This window comes from Carcharodon carcharias, chromosome 8 (genome assembly GCF_017639515.1).
Source record: "Carcharodon carcharias isolate sCarCar2 chromosome 8, sCarCar2.pri, whole genome shotgun sequence".
NCBI lineage: Eukaryota > Metazoa > Chordata > Chondrichthyes > Lamniformes > Lamnidae > Carcharodon > Carcharodon carcharias.
This window is the reverse complement of record NC_054474.1, coordinates 168,482,245-168,502,750: the sequence shown is the minus strand read 5'-3', so window position 1 is coordinate 168,502,750 and position 20,506 is coordinate 168,482,245. Positions and strand designations below refer to the sequence as shown.

The following is a 20,506-nucleotide window of genomic DNA, read 5'->3' as shown; positions in this document are numbered from 1 at the left end:
GGCCTGCTACAAGCCAACAGGAAACTACACAGTGTGCTTAAGTGTAAAAAATGGGTATGTGACACAGGACTAAGGACCCACCCTACAACTGAGAATGGGGTAGCAAGATTTGTGAACAGAACAGAGAGACATGTACATAACTTTCCCATTGTGACTGTGCAAATAACCAGCTTCACATCAGTGATACCTAATCACATTTCACAGCTCTTTTTCCTGTGTCCTTCAATGTTTTTTTCCAGATGTTCATCTAATTCCATCTTGAATGCCATAACTGATGTGCATCAATAACTAGATGGATTCAATTTCAAATAAACTTTTGCGTGGAAAGTATCTTCTAACCAGCCACCCACCATTTTTATGCTTCTGGTATAATACTAAATTTATGCCTCTTTTGTTATTGATTCAATCACCAGTGGAAACAATTTTTTTTTACTTTATCAATCCCTTTCAAAAGATTTCTCCTCTTGTTATTAGAAACTTTGAATGAAAGAGATTCCAATTGTAAGTGCAAAGGGATGGATTTCAAGAAAGCAATCAATATATTGGAGCCTCATTTAGAAGGCTGTTAAAGGTATAGATTGCTTGTTACAGACGTGTAGAATATTGCACATTTTATCTCAACAAATAGGATCATTTAACATACTCAGACAGTTGTCATATAGCACTATTGGTAATAAAAACACAACCAAGTTACACACTACTGCACAAATGCATTTACCTCTTTCATGTTATAATATAAAATATAAACAGAAAATGCTCATTATACTCAGCAGGGTATTTTAAGCATTATCTGGTGTTTCAGATTTCCAGCATCTGCATTATTTTGTTTTGGTATCACATGTCTATCAGCTATAAGAAATCATTTAAAGCTATATATAAACACAAATCAAAAAATGAAAAAAAAAAACTAGCCTGAGGATTTAGATCAACTATTTAGATTAACTACTCAAGCCATCTTTGTACCATTTGCAATATCATCTGAATCCATCCATCTAATTACTTTGTAATTCATTTGGAGGTAAATTTATCCTCCAAATAGCATTTCATTAACTGCAAATAAGTCACATTGTACATTAAGTCACTTAAAAGTCGTAGGGGCATTCCGAAAACTGCAACTTTAAGTGAAACATCTTGAAGAAAATTCACATTTTCCCACTAAAACCAATGTAATAGATATAGTTAGGTTCTGGAGGAGCTACCTCTTCAGAAAAAAATTAAAACATTATACCCTGTAAGTTGAAATGCTGTACTCTGTTAAATTCCTATTTTGCTAAATGAAATAAATTTAAAAATAAAATAAACTTAAAAAAAAAAGAAATATGGTAACTTTCTACTTACCTCCCACTCACTGCCAATCATACTTCCCAAACCTCTGGCTTGCCACACAACCTGCTCTCTGACTCTCCTGGTCGCTGCCCTCTAACTTGTGGCTTCTTCCTCTCCTTAACCCACCCTCCCGCTGCTGACTCTCCAATTTGTGGCGCCTCTCCTGCTTCTTAATCCATCCCCTCTCGTTGCCAACCCTCTGACTTGTGACCTTTACCGTTTCAACTCACCCTCTCGCCAATCCTTCATCTCGCTGAATCTCCTGCCCACCATTTCCCTATCCTGGACCCTCGCTGTGAGCAAGGGTTCTGAGATGAGCATCGAGGGGCAGGAGAAGCAATGGTCAGCAGCAAAAGAAAGCATGAGGGAGAGGGAAAGGCCACTTGAAAATGTGCTGAACAGGTCATGTGGCCCTACATCAAGCTAGCACAAAATGTTAAAATGTAACGTGACACCAAATGAGAATCTAGGCCCCATTAACTAACTGACAAACCGAAACAACATAAAAAGGGGCAACGCTAAGCGAGGACTTACTGTATTGGGTTATCCTAGGTAGCTCTGCTTCAGTAGGTGTTACATACTTTAATATCTCATGGCCTGCTCAATTCCAATTGTTTGAATGTTATAATTTTTCTTAAATCAATAATCAGTGTTTTTGATATTCATCCCAATAATGCATTTTAGTCTACTCTTAATGTTATAAAACAAATGGTACAAAACTGAAATTCTTAACCTAATAAAAGTTGAATGCAAACAAGATTTTGTTAGCATACCATTATTCCAAAAAGCTACTAAAACTATTAGCAAATGTTAATTGCTACCACATTTATCTTAATTTTCACTATGGGCTGTTTAATGTGAAATATTTCTGTTATGTTCTAAACCAAATCTAAAAGAGCTGGTTCTATCAACACTTGCAAAAATTAACACTAAAGTAATTAGCACTTATGGAATTATTCCCCTTCCCCCATTTTCTTTTCACTGTTTCATCATAAAGTCACATGTTAACCTGCATGAACTAGCATAATTCCTCTTCCACAGATGCCTGTCAAAAAGCAAGCTGTCAAATCCCTATTCTGCTACTTAATGGAAAATAGGAACCTTCTATAATTCCTGTTTGTCAAACATATTTGGTTGTGACTATCTTTCAAATGCTCTTCTCACACTTCCACTCAGGGTTATTTATGAATACACTGAGGCCCACAAATGAGACCTTCTGCAAAAAAAAAACTATTTACTGCCATAATTTGACTTTCTTATGAACAGAACGATAATTGCCTCATTACACTTTTCAGCCTAACTAAACCGTGTGTACCACCAAAGCATTTCATCAAAAAGCAGCTGGAGGCTGAGGCAGACACATATGTATAACTCCAGAATAAAAACTGCACAACTTGGTAAACAACTAAGGATTTTGGCATATGTGCACCTCCCACTAACAACATGAGATTTCACTGGTATGGTGGTCAAAGAGTTGAACCTATCAGGCATCATACCATAGGAAAAATAACACGTAAGCCAATATACTTTATCTTGAGCAATACACTTTTTATGCGATGCCCTTAATTCGTCACTTTAAACTGCTTCCATCATCTACGCCAGACCTGTAACGGTCAGCCCCTCACATTTGTGAGATGCAACTCAAAATTCTCTTGAGACAACCCAACTTTGAAAGGGCAAAATGTGGAATGGCATCCCTTAATGTTTTTTGCAATTTACGCCCTCATAGGTAAAATTCATATGCTCATTAAGCTGTGCTGAAAATCTAACAACATTAAATGTTACAAGCAAATGAAGTCAGAATTACAAAGAATTTTTTTTAAAAATTACACTTATGTGGTAAATGTCAGATTGAGTTCCTCTGAAAGTTTGGGGGAATTTTACCCTGGATACTTTATGCACTATAAAGCCTCAGAAGTGGCCAACACGGGGTCGTAACTTGCAGTGCCGGTTCAGCATAAAACACCACCACGTTGTTGAAGAAGTTCAGCACACGCTGGGAACAGCTGCCCAGAGGATCATTAAGGGTTGAATGACAATTAAATTGCCTGCTAGCGCTCATTAAAGAGGCAGTAGGTCATTTTGGAGCCTCGTGTTTGACCTAACACTCTAACAGCGACCAGCTGATTGGGAGTAAACCAGCCTTTGCTGCGGTTTGTGAGCACTACTTAAAATGTCACTTTTCAGTGTTCACTTGCAGCTGGGTTTTAAATAGGACTTTTAAAACATAATCAAAAGACTATCCTGGACGCTTTGTCAAGATTTCACCAGCACTATATCAATGTTTATTCTTCAAATTTTCCGAGGGCTTCAGCTAAAACCATTGAATGCTGTACGAGCTTACAGCAGTCAGCAGAAAAGGAGTAGTGCTTGGTCATTGCCATGCACTTGGTTTGCAGGAGGGCATAAGAGCAGCATTAGCTGTTAATGTTATTGTACTGTTAAGGTCAAGGGTAAACAGGTGGAGGGCATTGATTAAGTAGCTTGGCCACATATTTTCATTTAATAAGTTTCCGTTATAGTTTTGTTTTTGTTAGTGTTCCTTTAAGGGGCTGGTCGTTAGTTTTTTTCATTTTGTTTTGTTATACTCAAAGGAATATAAAAATGGGCTGATTGCCCTTTTAAGAGGCCGTCAATTAGTTTATTTGTTTATTTGATACTGAAGAGTATAAAAAAGGACTGCTGCGACACTGGTTTCTGTCCCTTAACCAATCTTATAACCATAGTCCCACTGTCCCTTTAATTCCATTAGCTTTACTTTTGCTAGCAAGCCTATTACGTTGTACTTCTTCAAATACCTTTTGGAAGTCCATTTACACAGCATCAACCGCACTGCCCTCACTAACCCTCTCCTTTCTTGAAAGAGCTTGGTCAAGGTAGTCAAACATTATTTTCTTTTAACAAATTCATGCTGGCCATCATTCATTAATCCACACTTCTCCAAATATCAATTAACTTTGTACCAGAATATTGTCTTTGAATGCTTCCCCACCACTGACATTAGGCTGGACTAATCTGTTGTTGTTGGATTTATCCCTCTCCCCTTTTTTAAAACGGGAAGGTAACATTTGCAACCCTTCAGTCCACTGTTATCACTCCCTTATCCAAGGAGGGTTGCAGGATTATGGCTGGAGCTTCCGAAATTTCAGTTCCTTCAACAGTAACCTAGGATGTATCCTATCCAAACCAGCTGGCTTTTCTACTTTGAGGACTGTTACCTTTTAGGTACATCCTCTTGATCTATTTTTGTCCTATCCAATGTCACTACTACTTCCTCATTTACTGTTACTTTGACAACTTCCTTTCCACTAGTGAAGAGAGATGCAAAGAACTCATCTAGTATCTCTGCTATCCTCATTTCCTGCACAAGATTCGCTCCTTTTCAGTCCCTAATGGGCTTCACCCTTCATTTGATGATCTTTTAACTATTTGGGCATTTATAAAATACTTAGGGTTCCCTTTTATGTTGGCAGCAAATCTAGTCTGATATTCTCTCTATGACCCCCATTCCCTTTCTTTAGCTTGCCTCTGTACTTCCTTTATAGTATATTTCAGAAATTAAATTTAAGTTACTAGTTAAGCCAATTAGAAAAACAATATACTGGATTCTTTTCAACCACAGGCAGATTTAACATGTCATCTTACAAGTGTGAATTGCTCACCATATATTACAATTCTTTCAATCATTAAAAGTCTATTCAAAACAGGAGATATGTGGGAGAGATGTATGACATTCTTCCCAAGTGACAAGAAAGTCCAGACCTAAATTTTTTGGAGGATCTAATTTTCATTCATAGCCAGATAGAAGGTGCACACAAACCAGAAATTAATTTAGAAGATTGTAGTGTAATTGATAAATATAAAAACATTAGAACAGTTCATTCCTGCCGTCGCAATTATCACCTAAAGAACAAGATCAAGTAAGTTTCTAAACAAATCATTCCATGTCATTTATTTATAATATACAGCTTAATTTGCTTGTGTACTTTATTCCAATCAAGCTCTACATTTCCACTAGAAATTAGTATGTCAGAATATTTCATTGTTTTGGCAAGATCTTTGTTGTTAAATTCTTTTCAATCTATCCGTGATCAATCTCATTGGATGAGGTAGCATAGTTGAGGAAGAAATCATAAATTTTAATTACTGAACTTTGTACAAAATGCACCATGGCAAAAAGTTCAAGGCAGGTATTAAACTCTGTCTTTATGTACATGCATCATGATATCTGTTCTTGGGAAAGATGTTAAACAAGTCACAACATGCTTTAACCACAACATCCGTAGGAAATTAATAAAATACAGCTGTGTTTTACAACAACAGTAAAATGTAACTTACTGAACTATCATTCACTTTTTAAAACTATTAGTCTGGACTCTTCTGAAGAAAGTCGTATTCAACTCAAAACATTAACTCTGTTTCTCTCTCCACAGATGCTGCCAGACCTGCAGAGTATTTCCAGTACTTTATTTTTATTTCAGATTTCCAGCATCCACAGTATTTTGTTCTTACTTCTATTAGTCTACACTGTCTCACATTTCATTTAGCTAAATTTAGACCATGCCTCACCATATAAACATTTTTAAAAAATTGTACAGAACAGGGGATAGTCAAGAAGAAATACAGTAAAGCATATGATTCAATTTGGTATGGGGCAAAGCACAAGAGTGAAATAAAGACCTCCCAGTTAAGATAGAAATTAAGATATATAAGGTAAGCAGGTCAGTTGTTTTCCTTAAAAAGCTATACACTTTTTCTCCTAAATCTGCTCTTGAAACATAATCACATATCACACTGAGGCAAAAAGTACCAAACCTGTGATTAAAAAATAATTGAAATCAGAGTAAACTGAATGAAAAAAAAGCTCAAAAGCAAAATGTTCTTTTGTCTCAATATCTGCCAGTGAAAATTATAAAACTACAAAATAATCTGTACATTTTGACAAGAATAAACATATTGCAAGGTTTTTCTAAAAAATGCAATAAAACTATTTTTTAAAAATCTTGCTTCATTTGCAGTTCAGCTAGAATAAAAATGCATTTAACAGTGAGACTTTTGTAGCATTAGGAACATAAGAAATAAGAGGAGTAAGCCATTCGGCCCATCAAGCCTATTCTGCCATTCAAACAGATCATGGCTGATCATTTACCACATGCCACTTTTCCCCACTATCCCCATATCCCTTGATGTCACTGGTATCCAGGAATCTCTCAATTCTGCCTTGAACATGCTCAATGATTGAGCTTCCACAGACCTCTGGACCAGCCAGGGGAAACATCCTATCCACATCTACCCTGTCACACACTAACAATTATGTAGGTTTCAATGAAGTTACCTCTCAATCTTCAAAACTCTGGAGAATACAGCCCCAGTTTCCTCAATCTCTCTTCATAAGACAATCCCGCCATCCCAGAGATTAGTCTGATGAACCTCCGTTGTGCTCCCTCTATGGCAAATACTTCCTTCCTTAGATAAGGAGACCAAAACTGTACACAATCCTCCAGTAGTGGTCTAACCAAGGCTCAATGCAACTGCAGCAAGACATCTTTACTCCTGTACTCAAATCCCCTTGCAATGAAGGTCAACATACCATTTTCCTTCCTTATTGCTCGCTGCACCTGCATGCTAGCTTTTAGTGACTCATGAACAAGGATGCCCAGGTCCCTTTGGACATCAACATTTCCCATTCTCTCACCATTTAAGAAAGTATCTGCCTTTCTGTCTTTTTTTCTACCAAACTGGATAACGTCACACATTCACATTATATTCAATCTGCCATGTTCTTGCCAACTCACTTAGCCTGACCAAATCCCCTTGAAGTGACCTTGTATCCTCCTCACAACTCGCATTCCCATCTAGTTGTGTGTCCCAAGTCTTAGATATAGATTGTGAACAGCTGTGGCTCAAGCACTGATCCTTGCAGTATCCCACTAGTATCAGCCTGCCATCCAAGAATGACCCATTAATATTTACTAAGTAAACACTGTTCAAAGTAACTGCAAAGGCAGTGACATGGAATACTGAACAAAAAATGTAGACATTAATCAACACATAACTAACGGTTTTCATTCAGTGAGAAGTCTGTAGAAAGCAGTACTGCACCAGGACAAAGCAATTGAATGGGGGTTCATGTGTTTCATTTAATCAAATAGGGGGATATTCCTTCTAAGAGTTATTTATAGCAAACTTATAAATACAATTATAATTTTACTAAGGAAAGCACAGAGGAAATCTTCCCCAGAGAATTCTTCATCAAATTAACTGTACTGCAGTGAGGAGTTGTCAAGCGCAAGTCAGACTGCTCACTAAGTGCTTAGAAAATAAAAACAACAATGGACTGGTCTTGCAATTTTCAAGCAGCTGCCTGACCCCATAAATTCAGTTAACAACCACCTAATTTTTTTTTGTCAAACCAATAATTTACATTGTTAGTTGATATAATGTGGCTTTGCTTATTCTTTAGTAATATTTCTAATAACCGGGATGCAGTGTAAAATGTGAAATCATTGTTTGCACCAACCTTGCCATCAAATTTGGAATACTCATTAAATGGGTTGTTCAGCTGCTGCGGACACTGTTCAAGTCGTATGGAAAGCGTAGATGGTTTTCCGGTATTCAGTGGTTTAGCACGGAAGTCCTTCTTTTCAAACAAGGAGCCTAATTCTTCAGCTGAAGTTGGAGAGGAAGTATGTTTGGATATATCAGTTATTCTATTTATGATTTAATGGTTAATTACGTATGGAGTTTAAAATAAGCAGAAGTTTAGAAACACTTGTTCTCTAATATTCAAGGAGGTGTCCTCCATAGCTAATATCTTATTGTTTTTATGCAGCAAGTAAACCGGCACAATATTTACTTCCTTCAGGGACACTGCCTTAAAATTGTGCTAGATCAAAGAGCTGCACTGAAATAGTCCCATCCATCTGAAATCTGTTCAGGGTTTAGGGATTGACAGAAATTTTAAGAACGTCTCAACTTTAGGGCCATGAAGGCCTTGAGGCTTATGGGCTTGGAAGGTGTGGCCCATTAAATAAACTAGCAAGTAATAAAAATACAAGATAAAAAAATGTTATATTAAAGCTAAACATTTTATGTTGTTAAAAGCTCTATTTAAGCAGTAACTAAATAGAAAGCCCCTTCAAAAAAAAAGGAGGCTACCATGGAAATATTGTTCTTCACTTAGAGTAATTTCAACCTCCAGTTATGAAATGAGGTATCTGACCAGAGATGGTGAATTCCTGACTTTAACAGTGGAAGAACAATTAATTCAGGGGCACAACAGCTACAATCGATTTGTTCAATAATGAAATAAACTCAGTCATGGTCCCCTTCCAAATTATTCAGCATACATATATTAAAAAGAGAGCATCACAAATTGTCCTATCAGACTTTTTTCTCCCCATTCAAACTTATTTCACCAAAGAGGTAAATAATCATAAGTAAAATTTGCAGAGTAAAAACAAAATGCTGAAATTTCTCCTGTTCCAAATCAAGCATAGGTCAAATAAGCTATAGGTCAAACATCCCATCATTCAATCATCAGCAGTTCATGCTAAAAGGTGACCCTTCACTATATATGCCCATGTGACTGCAGTCATAATACTTCAAAAAGAATCTACATTTGTCATATAACCTTCAAACTTTTCATAACCAGAGAAACCTAACAAAAGGGTTTAATATAGAACTGAATTGTTTTGTTGGGGATCTATTCCATAACCTAATCGAGGGGGAAAACAGGAAGTGCAATAATGATCAGAGAATTGTTCAAAATTCTAATCTTACGTGCATTCTCTCTTCCTATCATCACATTTAATTTAAATAAAGGATAATATTTTCAGAAATATTTGGTGAAATCTTTATTACTTAGGGAGGGAGAACACCCAGACATAAATTTTAATAAAGATGATAATTGTATCTATGTAATGTGTTGATTTCATTTATCATAATTTTTAATGTTAAATTTGTGAAGAAAGAACAATGTTTTAGAAAAGAAACTATTCAGCTAAACAACATCATAACTTGTGCAATGATGGGATTTTTATTACTTAGGGTGCAAAGTGAGAGATAGGATCGGTGACTGCTCTTTTGGTGCTGTGAAAGATCAGTAGTGCTGATCTGAAAAAAATAAACAACGTAAGCATTTTAAGTTAGCAAAGGAACATTCGCCTCTTATAAAATTTTGAAATCTACAACCTTTTCAAATTAGGTCTAAATTGCACTTCTCTTCATAAGCTTGCTTTGGAACTACATTCGTTGGTCCACGAATGATTATAAGGGAGGATACACTGAAATCTTGTGTCTCATTGCTACAACAAACAGGGCAACATTTCTGCATCAATGCACCAGTCAAACTCTACATTATATATTTGTATTGGGGACTATGTTCGTGATTCTTCCAAACATAACATGTTTTAAATTATTCACAATTTCTAAAAATGTGTTTCAGTAATTTCAAGAAATGTCAGCATTAACCATATCTACCAATATTAATTTTAAAACAGACTTAAAATAGATCTGAGTTTTTCCAGCTATTTTTGTTTTTGTTCTAGATTTCCAGCATCCGCAGTATTTTGCTTTTATCTTAAAATAGATCTATCCATCAACTCAGCACATTTGAATACTGCATTAAGTTGTCATTAAATTTTGTAGTAAGAAAGCACAATTGGACACTGTACCTCAGAAACTAAGCTTTTTCTCTATCTATAGTTTCGGCAATATTGAAAATCATTTAGGCTAAAAGTTTTTTTTTAAATGGAAGTAAATTACAGCACTCAAACTCCAGAGAGAAATAATTGAATGTGTTTTTTTAATTATACAAAACATGCTTTACCTGAATGTATGGCATTCCTTTCTTTCCACTGAACATTTTTACATTTAATTTGATTTTGTCGTTCTTTTCTTAACCGTTCGAGCCTTTGAGCTGCAAGAGAAGGGGATAAAAAAAGAAAAACTAAAAACAAAAAAAATCATTGTCTGGGGAAGTCAGCAATAAAAGTGTCATAATGAAATACACTTACACATTTTAAATGGGTATTTTATATTGTATTATAACTATGTCAAACGTTCATAAATTTTCAAAGATGACACCACAGCTATACAAATACCAACAAAATTCTGAAAATGTTCATGATTAATAATTGAATTTAAAAGACATAAAACATTAATACAGCTCATAAAGAATTTCAACAGTGCAGAGAATATTAAAATGTAAAAACATGTGTGATTAATAAGCCAGTTCACAACCATAAATCATTAATAATGTTTCTTCCAGAAATGTTAATGGTTAGTAAATGTCGATTGACTACTGGATTATAACAAATAAAATTACCTGGGATTTCTTAAACTCAAAAGAAGTCAACTAAGTTTCCTGTTAGGAGGTTTTTTATTTATTATCAAACTAAAATAACAAGGGACTGGGGTCTTGAACACAGAGTTGTGAAGTGAAAATGGACAGCAAATCCAGTTGAAATTCTGGGACCTGAAGGAGTGCAAACAACTAATTTTGCTCATACTTACTGCAGCATTCATAAAATCTCTCAAGTCTATAAAGGAGATATTAGGCTGCATTTCCACTTCTCATAATGAACATTTCAATTTTTTTAGTGAATCACTAACATTCTTTTTGAGACAGATTTTTGTAGGAAAAGCGTCAACAAATTAGATGCATTCAACAGCACACTGAACTGCACTGTTTAATTGGAAACCTTGAGGGTCAAATATTAAATTAGGTAGTTAACCACCACAATTAATACATCAGGAAAAATACATGCATGAAGTTTGCCATTACATTTCATAAAAACAATTGTCTGAAAGAGATCACTTGTGCAAGTGTGATGCAGTTGCGACTTCTACTATGAATTCCACGAATTAGACTGGGTGGGACTAGATGCCCTGACTAAATCTTTCGCTCTCAAGGTTTAAATTAAACACATTATGGATTGTGTGTGTAAAAGCTGAACAGGTGCATAATTTTCCAAATAAAATATTATTGAGTGAGTTTAAATAGGGGATAGGGCAGTACATGAGAGAAATTCCTTGCTACTCAACAATGTCAGAATCCTGTAAGAAAATAGTAAAGTGCTTACTTTAATTATATCAAAGTCATTCTTTTACTCTATCCTCTTGGCCTGGAGGTGCAAAATGCCACAGAACCTATGTTCATATGCAAAACTCCCTCCATTCAAAAGGCAATGATTTACAGTTCTATTAAAAAAGTCAAGATTTTTATTTTAAACCCTTATTCTGAACATGTTCTCCAATAGATTGATCATGTAATAACCAAAACGCACAATTTATTTCAAAACTGAAATAAATCTTGCCAATTTAGTAACTTAGTGATTTCTTTGAAGTCCAACCAAAATACCAAATTAAATTAAAACAATAAATTTTGCCATCTACAAAATAATTCAAAATGTTACTATGGGGGTTATGGAGGTAACTCATAAATGGAGTACACTATAAACTAGTAACACTTCTTACTCACCCAAGATGTATTTAGGTTTTACCTGTGTTTGATCGTCTCCGAATACCAAAATCCCAGCTTGAGGTAATATCAACTGATTGCGAGTAGTCATAACCCTGAGTCTCAGCATTCCCTTCCCCCTGCACATTTGTCCTGATGCTGCTGGGTATAGGAGCATACAATTTCTCCAGGTCAACATCATGGTCAATAAGAACCATCTCACACATCCCTGTGTCATCACTAGTGACATGCGACTGACGAATGTGGGCCAGGATAATAGCAGGGTTGTCCAGAAAGGCCATTCTTTTGATGAAGCAGCTTCTTTGAAAATTATTTTCTCTCTTCCATGTTACATCCTGAATGCCGAGCTGAAAATACAATGTTCAAAATCAATAGGATAAATTCACAAAGTATTGCGATAACTCTGATCAAACTAGAACTTTGAAATAAATACAAAGTTGCTTCTGGTTTCTACTTAACCGAAAATCCTCAGGTTGACACTTGTTCCAAACTGTGACAAAATTTCAACGACAAAATATTTCATCACAGTTTTACACATGAATGGATCGTTGCAGCAATATATCCCCTGCAACTACATAGTTTTAATGCTGTGAACTTTATATTTAACAAAGCTCAGATAGTAGTACATTATTTTTCTGAGAGAGTATTCAATTTATAATCAGAAAATGTACCTACGTAGATTTGCATATATAGAATCTAAAGCACAAAAATTCACCCCAACTGCAATACTTATACTCCACACAAGCCTCTAGTTACCCTTTTCCACCATACCCCTATATGCCTCTATTCCCTTTTCCCACATATATGCATTAAGCCTCCTATTAATTGTGTCAATGCTACCTGCTTCAAACGCACCTTGTGAGAGTTATAAGTTCTCGATATTTTATTAAGATATTCTACAACTCTACAGGCTTCGTTATTATAGTCCTTTGAGAAAGAAAATCAAGAGGTCAGTCCATTTCTTTTCTTCATGACACACAAATATATTTTTGAGAAGCCAGGTGATGCAATGAATGTTTCTCTTCCAGAAATCCTGGAAACCCAGAGAGTGAAAGTGAACTTTGGTAGGGGTGTAAAACAGACAGTAATGGGTCGGTTGCCTGTTATACACACCTCCCAATCTTCCTTTCAATTGCAGTTCGTAGAAAGGAAATTCAGGTGAGGTGTATAACTTGCAACTAATTAGTTTCTGCCCACTTAGCTCTGCTGGTGCACAATTTCATTCTCCATTGCATTTTAAACCATACAGAAGACCTGAAAAAGGTGTTCAGGAACTGCATGAAATGAACTTCGGCAATCTCAATCCATCTGAGAACGTTGAATCAGAACAGCATCAATGTAGAGAGGTGAAAAATGCCAATCGTCTATTAGTTTCCCACATTCACAATCAATCAAGTTACTTGGTTCCCTCGACTTACAGCTCAAGCAGATCCTTTCTTGCAGCATGACCTTGTAGTGTTAAAGGCGGTCTCATGTGGTGCAAGATAAACTCCAACAGATGGCAAACAATGCAACCTCACATTTTGAGACCAAATATCAGATACTGAAATGAAAGGAAGGTTTTTCATGTTTAAAATTTGAAGAATTCTTGGTTCAATTCAAGAAGAAAATGTTCACTAGCCATTTTCCTTTGGGACAGCAAGAAGGCAGTTAACTCAACCACATGAGACAACACTGAAGATTCCATGCTACCACAGTGAAGAAAAGAACACATCAGAGCCCAATGGGAAAAGACAGTTTCATTTGAGTATCACCCTAGTGTGAGCAGAGCAAAAAAATTATTGCAAAATTCAAACCATAATAGCAACCCAAGATGACAAATGCTCATTATGGTAGGATGTTGAATAAGAAAGGGTGCAATGCCTCCAGCACGTCTATCAGCCTTATGACATGAAGTCTTCCTTCTTAAGTTTAAGTTAGTTTTTTTCTGCGTTCATTCATGGGATATGGGCATCTCTGGCTAAGCCAGCATTTATTGCCCATCTCTACTGCCCTTGAGAAGGTGGTGGTGAGCTGCCTTCTTGAACCGCTGCAGTCCATGTGGTGTAGGTACACCCACAGTGCTGTTAGGGAGGGAGTTCCAGGATTTTGACCCAGCGACAGTGTTAATGTTATGTTAGTCTTAATATCAGAAAATCTGATAAACTGATAGTCATTCAAGAGTAATTCTAGGTAAAAACACTAGCTGCACGTTTAACACAAGAACAAATGGATCAAAATTTCTCTGCAAACTTTAGAAACCTTACACTATGTACTTTTTATCAAGCACTTATTCCGACAATGCATTTTTACTCCAGCCCACTTCCCCTTCTGGACATCAGCAGGAAGTCAGAGCTTCTAAAAAAAAAAAATCAATGCAAAATCAGTGTGAACAAAATGAATGTGATTCTATATATAGCACTACACATTTAAAATTTCCTTTCCTTCCCCTGCCAGAAAGCCAATAAGGCCATTCATTACAGTACTAATAGAACTTCGTTGGCATAGAATTCTACCGTGCAACAATAGTTAAAACTACTCAGTGATGTAAATGGATAAGGTATCAAATGCCTAATACATGCACTGCAAAACGAAATAAAAACACAGTTTGATTTTGGTGACAATGTAGCCTTCCACAGAAGAAGTTTTAAAAAATCAACAACCCCCCATATAGGCAAGCTCAGTGAGAAAGTGAACAGGTTTAGCTTTGAAATACAGGTGTTAGGACACAGTGATAATATCTTGCTTCTTTATTCACTAGTATTAAATCATATTATTTGATTCACACTGGGTTTGGAAAGCTTGCGTTAACAAATAAGGTTAGTTTTCATTCATGTACAATGAACCTTTCCACTTCAAACTGGGTTAGACAAAAAATTGTTCTTTACATAGACTGAATTTTACAAATATAGCCCAGCTTACAACTCAGAAATTAGAGGCAAATACCATTCTGCTGTTGTAAATTTTCACCGTCGCTCGGCTCCAGAAGGTTTCTTCTGGGGTAAAGCCACGAGTTACATTAACTCTTCAGTTAATGGGTTTCAAAGAATGGTCTTAAAGGAGGAGATGGATGTGGAGAGTTGGAACGATTTAGGTATAACAGTCTAGAGGGTCAGGACTTGATAACTTGAAGGCACAGCTGCCAATGTTCAGGCAAAGGGAGGGGCGAACAGGAGGTTCTGTATGAAACATTGTCTTATCTACGAGATCTACAAATAAGCAATGGTCTGCCCATAGGGATACCAACTGTGATTAAATGTATTTCTAGAGGTTTCATCACATGACTTGCCCCACACTCCAGTCATTAGTCAGCCAACCCATTCATCCTTGTGGCGCATTGACTTCCTATGCCAACTGGAAAGCAAAAGGACTCATTACCCATTGGATGATGCTTGACTGTCAGCCAAACAATATTTCTATATCAGGTAAAGAGAAAAGTTCAAAAAAAATGACAAAAAAAACTTTTTTTTAATGTCCCAATGATTTTTCTTCAGGGTTGCACATAGTCTAGAGATTTATCTTCAATTGCTAGAGACTCCAGGCCAATCCTGGAGGGTTGGCAACTTTATCTGCCCATTAAACATGGCCAGACTGCTGATAGGTAGTTGCATGTATTCTCAGACTACACTGTCTGTCCATTCAGTCCCAGCAGGAATGCTATTTAGTTAGAAAACTAAGGAAATACTTTTTTTAAGGTGCCATTTTTAGTGGCAATGCTGGTGGCACAATTGCGAGTTCAGAGATTCTGCCGGGTCTTTCAAATCATAAATGGGTTCAACAAGGTAAATGCAAAGAAACTGTTTCCACTTGAGTGGGTCCTTGGGACATAAATCGAAGGTGGTCAGTAAAAAATCAAAAAGAATTTAGAAAAACAACTTTACACACATTGTTGTGAGAATTTAAAACTCGCTGCCACATGGTGCAGATGAAGAAAAATAGCACAGACATATTTAAGGAAAGGCTTGACGCCTACATGAGGAAGAAGGGAAGAGAGGAATTTGGGGCCAAGGTGGGAAGAAATAATTGGGGTGGACTGGACCAAATGGCTCATTTTTGTGCTATAGATGTGTAAATATCTGTGTCATTATGTTTAATGTAGGAGCTGCTGTTCTAGATCTTAGGAATTTGAAATATACCACATGGATCGAGCTACACAAATTAGGAAAGCTCCTGGATCAGTCTATGTCAACATACTGATCTCAGCCAAGCAGCATGGGGAATAATTCAATTGGCCTTTGCATTCCTGGGCTATCAAGGAAACAGGAGGAGATAAAATGATGAGGTATGGTAGTTGTGTTTACCAATAATAATAGAATGTGCACATGCATGGATGGGCCACAAAGTGTGGTCATTTGGACAAGAAGTGTATGGAGTACTACTTGATTTTCATCAGGAAGGGGGTGGGGGAAAATTAAAGAGCATTTGAAAATCTTCAAAGATTTAGTGCCATCGACTTAAAGTTTCTTCCCCATGATGGATATTTGCCTTATGCCAGAGTAGAAAGCTTCCTTGGCTAAGACCTTCAAAAATAACAACAGAAAATACTGGAATTACAGAGTTTGTCAAATATGCCAAGAACAAAGAAAGGTTAATGTTTTGGATACAGACCTTTCTTCAGAACTGGGAACTTGAAGCCTTTTAATGAAATGAAACAAAATGATGGTGGCAAAGAAAAGTAGGCAGGGTATCCAAACAGGATTTTGAAAAGGTGAAAACTGGCAAAGATTATCTAACTGAGGGAATTCAAAGACATTGAAAGTAAAGTGGTGAAATACAAACAGGAAACATTCCGCAAACAGGTAACATTCCGCAAGCTCACCACTCTGCAAAAAGCAAAAAGACCAACACTCTAAGTGCAAACTTGGAGCTCTCAGTGAAAAGGTTGAAAGAAGGCAAGTTGCTGGGGGAAAAAGGGTAAAAGGAAACAGAGGAGCTCAGAGGCAGGGGCCAGATTTCCAAGATGGAGCATCCGGGCCAATAAAGAAAGCACAGAGGTGTTGACAGCAGAGAGCAGAATCATGTCAGAGTCACTGAGCTAGGAATGGAGAACAATTAAGCTCACACCCCTGCTGAGGGCAGACTGTGAGTCATGAGGTGAGTGCTCAATAGGCATCAAAAAAATTGCAAGTGTGCCTGGTTCTTACTGCCTAAAAACAAAGAAAAAACATTTTATGTTAAAACCACACAAGGCTAAGGGTAACATGGAATGGAATTTCAGAACAGCTACAACATAGATTGAGTTAATGATGCTGAAGAGTTGGAGCAACAGCATGTGTGCAATGGCACAAGGTAGAGTGAAGATTGTGCGAAAAGCAGAGTGGTGTCATTAAAATGGTGACTATCATGGCAGACATCCATGATTGGCTGCATCCAAAGTATTAACGTGATCCCATGTGAATGAATCCAAAGCAGAGGCGGTGGCATAGCGGTGCTGTCGCTGGACTAGTTATTCTACAGACCCAGGGTAATGCCCTGGGGACCGGGTTTCGAATCTCACCATGGCAGATGGTGAAATTTGAATTCAATAAAAATCTGATGACCATGAAACCATTGCTGATTGTCAGAAAAGCCCCATCTGGTTCACTAATGTCCTTTAGGGAAGGAAGTCTGCTGTCCTTACCTGGTCTGACCCACATATGACTCCAGGCCCACAGCAAAATATGGTTGACTCTTAACTGCCCCTGAACAAGGGGAGTTAGGGATGGGTAATAAAAGCTCACCTAGCCAGCGGTGCCCACATCCGAGGAACGAATAAAAAAAAATTGTGAAAACAGGTTTATGCACATATTTTTAAAATCTAGTTATTAAATTTAAAAAAATATTAACTCAGTTATGTATTTGTCCAATGAAGATGTGAAAAATATTATTACTGACAGAAAAATTTAAAAGCATGAAGGTTGGCTGATTTAAGACAGTGGTTCAATGGTATTGCATCATGAGGGGGGGAAAAGCAGATTCTACGGTCATCATAGTGGTTGTGTGTGCAGAGAACATTTTAATTGGTTAAGCTACCATCCCTGTTTATGGTGGTTGCTGGATACAAATTTGTCTAGTCATTTTCCATAGCATCATTTTCCACAGCAGCTGTCTGAAAAGAATACAGCTGTTAGAATGTAAACATTGAAATGTATTGTTATGCGCATAGCAAAAAAAGTAACCTGCAAAAAACATGACTCTTGCTGTAAATATTGTAGACCAGTGTAAACAGAAATATCCAATTGTTTGCTTCAATAATAATAAACTGAAAGTGCGCCAGTTACTCATTGATAGAAAAAATACTAGTTCCCTCAAGATGGGAATGAAAATTCAAAAAAGTGTGATTAAAATGCATACATCCTAATTCACAACTATCAAATATTCAGATGTTTTTCAACTATTCACAGTTCTTGACATTACAGCACTGTAACAAGTAATAGGAAAGTAATCTGCCTACTTTTCCAATTCTTCATTGTATTTTATGGTCTGTGAACTTACTGCACTTTTAATTCCTATGTCAACATTTATAATGGTGAGAGCTTATGTAAACCTGCCATGCTGGAATTATATCCTCCCCACTGGAGGTATTGCAGTGCTACCAATGGAAGGAGGGTGCAATTGTAGCATGACAAGTTTATACAGGCAATTCCCATCGTGAATGTGAAAATAGGCATTTATGATGGAAAATTATAAAAATAATGGCAGAATGTATGACTTTAAAATGACACCTGACATATACTTGCTTGCCCTTGTCAAATTACGCCCTAATCTCTCTCACTGTTTCACATATTGCTACTTACAATGCCATAGAAGATCAACTGATAACCTTTAAAATTCCCTCTCTAGACAATTAGCATTTTCCAAACTATGCCCTTAACCCAACTGTCAAATGGAGTAAGGAGCAAATTAAACTACAGGGAGAAGATCCAACAATCTTAGATCTCCAAGAAATGTTGCCCTGACCCCCTGACTGTGCCAAACTACAGGGTATTAATCCAACCCTAAAGCCCAGGTTATTAACTCGGGCCAGCCACATTGCATAGTTAAACCTATAATCCCATCAGTACATAGTGGGCTAAACAGTCTTTGATATTTCAGCTTTCTATACTTATCCATCTAACTTTAAATCCTGCTCAGAAAATTAGATATTTTAATTTTTAAAATAATGCGTTGGCAGGCTAGGGGAATGGGTTGGCCTTTTCCTTTGATACCTTTAAAATAGTTCTGAGAGGTCACGTGGTGCGATGGGTTGCATCCCTGCCTGAGCCAGGAGCTCTGGGTTCACGCCCTACTCCAGGACTTGATGGTAATGGAAGGTGCGCTCAAAACTTGGCCAATGCTTGATGTGGAGAGGCGTCCCTCAAGCTATAGCTTCTGGTGACAGGCTAATGACCTGTTCCAGGAAAAAACAGCTAGGGAAACAGATGCAAACACTTGCTTCATCTGGTTGGTGCATCTCTACGTGCAGGAAGAGAATCAAGAAGGAAAGAAAACAGTTCCGTGGTTCAGAATGGAGAAGAGGGAGGATAAAGAAAGTAAGTGAACACAAAAAAAAAAGTGCTTATGAGAAAGAGACATTAAAAAATCATAAATGAGAAGGTCCTGGCATTACAAATTGCAATGATATATAAAGATCTGGCCAGACTGATCCCCAGGATGGCAGGGCTAACATATGAGGAGAAATTGAGTCGGTTAGGATTATATTCGCTGGAGTTCAGAAGAATGAGGGGGGATCTCATAGGAACCTATAAAATTCTAACAGGACTAGACAGGGTAGATGCAGGAAGGATGTTCCCGATGGTGGGGGAGTCCAGAGCCAGGGGTCTGAGAATACTGGGTAGACCATTTAGGACTGAGATGAGGGGAAATTTCTTCACCCAGAGAGTGGTGAGTCTGTGGAATTTGCTACCACAGAAAGCAGTTGAGGCCAAAACCTTTTATGTTTTCAAGAAGGAGTTAGATATAGCTCTAGGGGCGAAAGGGATCAAAGGGTATGGGGAGAAAGCGGGAGCAGGCTACTGAGTTGGATGATCAGCCATGATCATAATGAATGGCGGAGATGGCTCGAAGGGCCGAATAGCCTACTCCTGCTCCCATTTTCTATGTTTCTATGTTCTGATGACAGCCACAAGTCAATCAATCAAATGCCCTGAAGTGGACGTACAGAGAGGGACCAGTGCAGCTTGTAGAAAGGATGTCAAGATTCTTAGCCAACGCACAAGTAGATGTTTCCAAAAACTTGAAATTATATACTTAGTACATACAATGCAGCAACCTACTCATTAACAATACAAACCAATAATTCAGATGCTATAAAATGGAATTGTATTTTAATATCTGTGCAAACATTACTGTATAGAAGATGTTGTAATATTGAAGAAAATTATATATTCACATTTGTTTTCTTTGAAGGGCTATGACAGATTGCAATGTTACTTAAATGCTGCACATGTAATTCCCTTACTGCTTATTATGTTGACAATCACCACTATTAAAATTTATAATTTCAAAGCTGACTAAAAAGAATAGGGCCAAACTACAGTACTGGTATGGCAACCCTACAGACAGCAAGAGCTATACCTACCTAGGTGAGTACAAGTGTCCACGTGAATTTAATAGAGAAGACATTATGACAAAGTGAAGCAATTTTGTCTAAGATTTTTCATGGTACTGGCTTCTTTAATTCTGTTACCCCAGTTTACAAGGAGCTAAGAAAATCAGCTTTGTGCACAGAAGGGCATT

General features: G+C 37.1%; 1 protein-coding gene across 4 annotated transcripts in view; it reads right to left on the bottom strand.

The window, feature by feature from the left end:
• The window catches only part of mapkap1 (MAPK associated protein 1), a 244,219-nt gene that overhangs the window by 187,560 nt on the left and 36,153 nt on the right, over positions 1–20,506 (bottom strand). For 3 of the 4 annotated variants that reach the window (XM_041194304.1, XM_041194305.1, XM_041194306.1), the window contains 3 exons: positions 11,832–12,156; positions 10,157–10,246; positions 7,847–7,995 (listed from right to left, as the gene is read on the bottom strand). In XM_041194304.1, coding sequence (XP_041050238.1) covers positions 7,847–7,995; positions 10,157–10,246; positions 11,832–12,156 — 564 coding nt within the window. Of the gene's footprint in view, positions 1–7,846; positions 7,996–10,156; positions 10,247–11,809; positions 12,157–20,506 lie in introns of those variants that run through there. The other variant, XM_041194307.1, reaches the window with a different exon arrangement.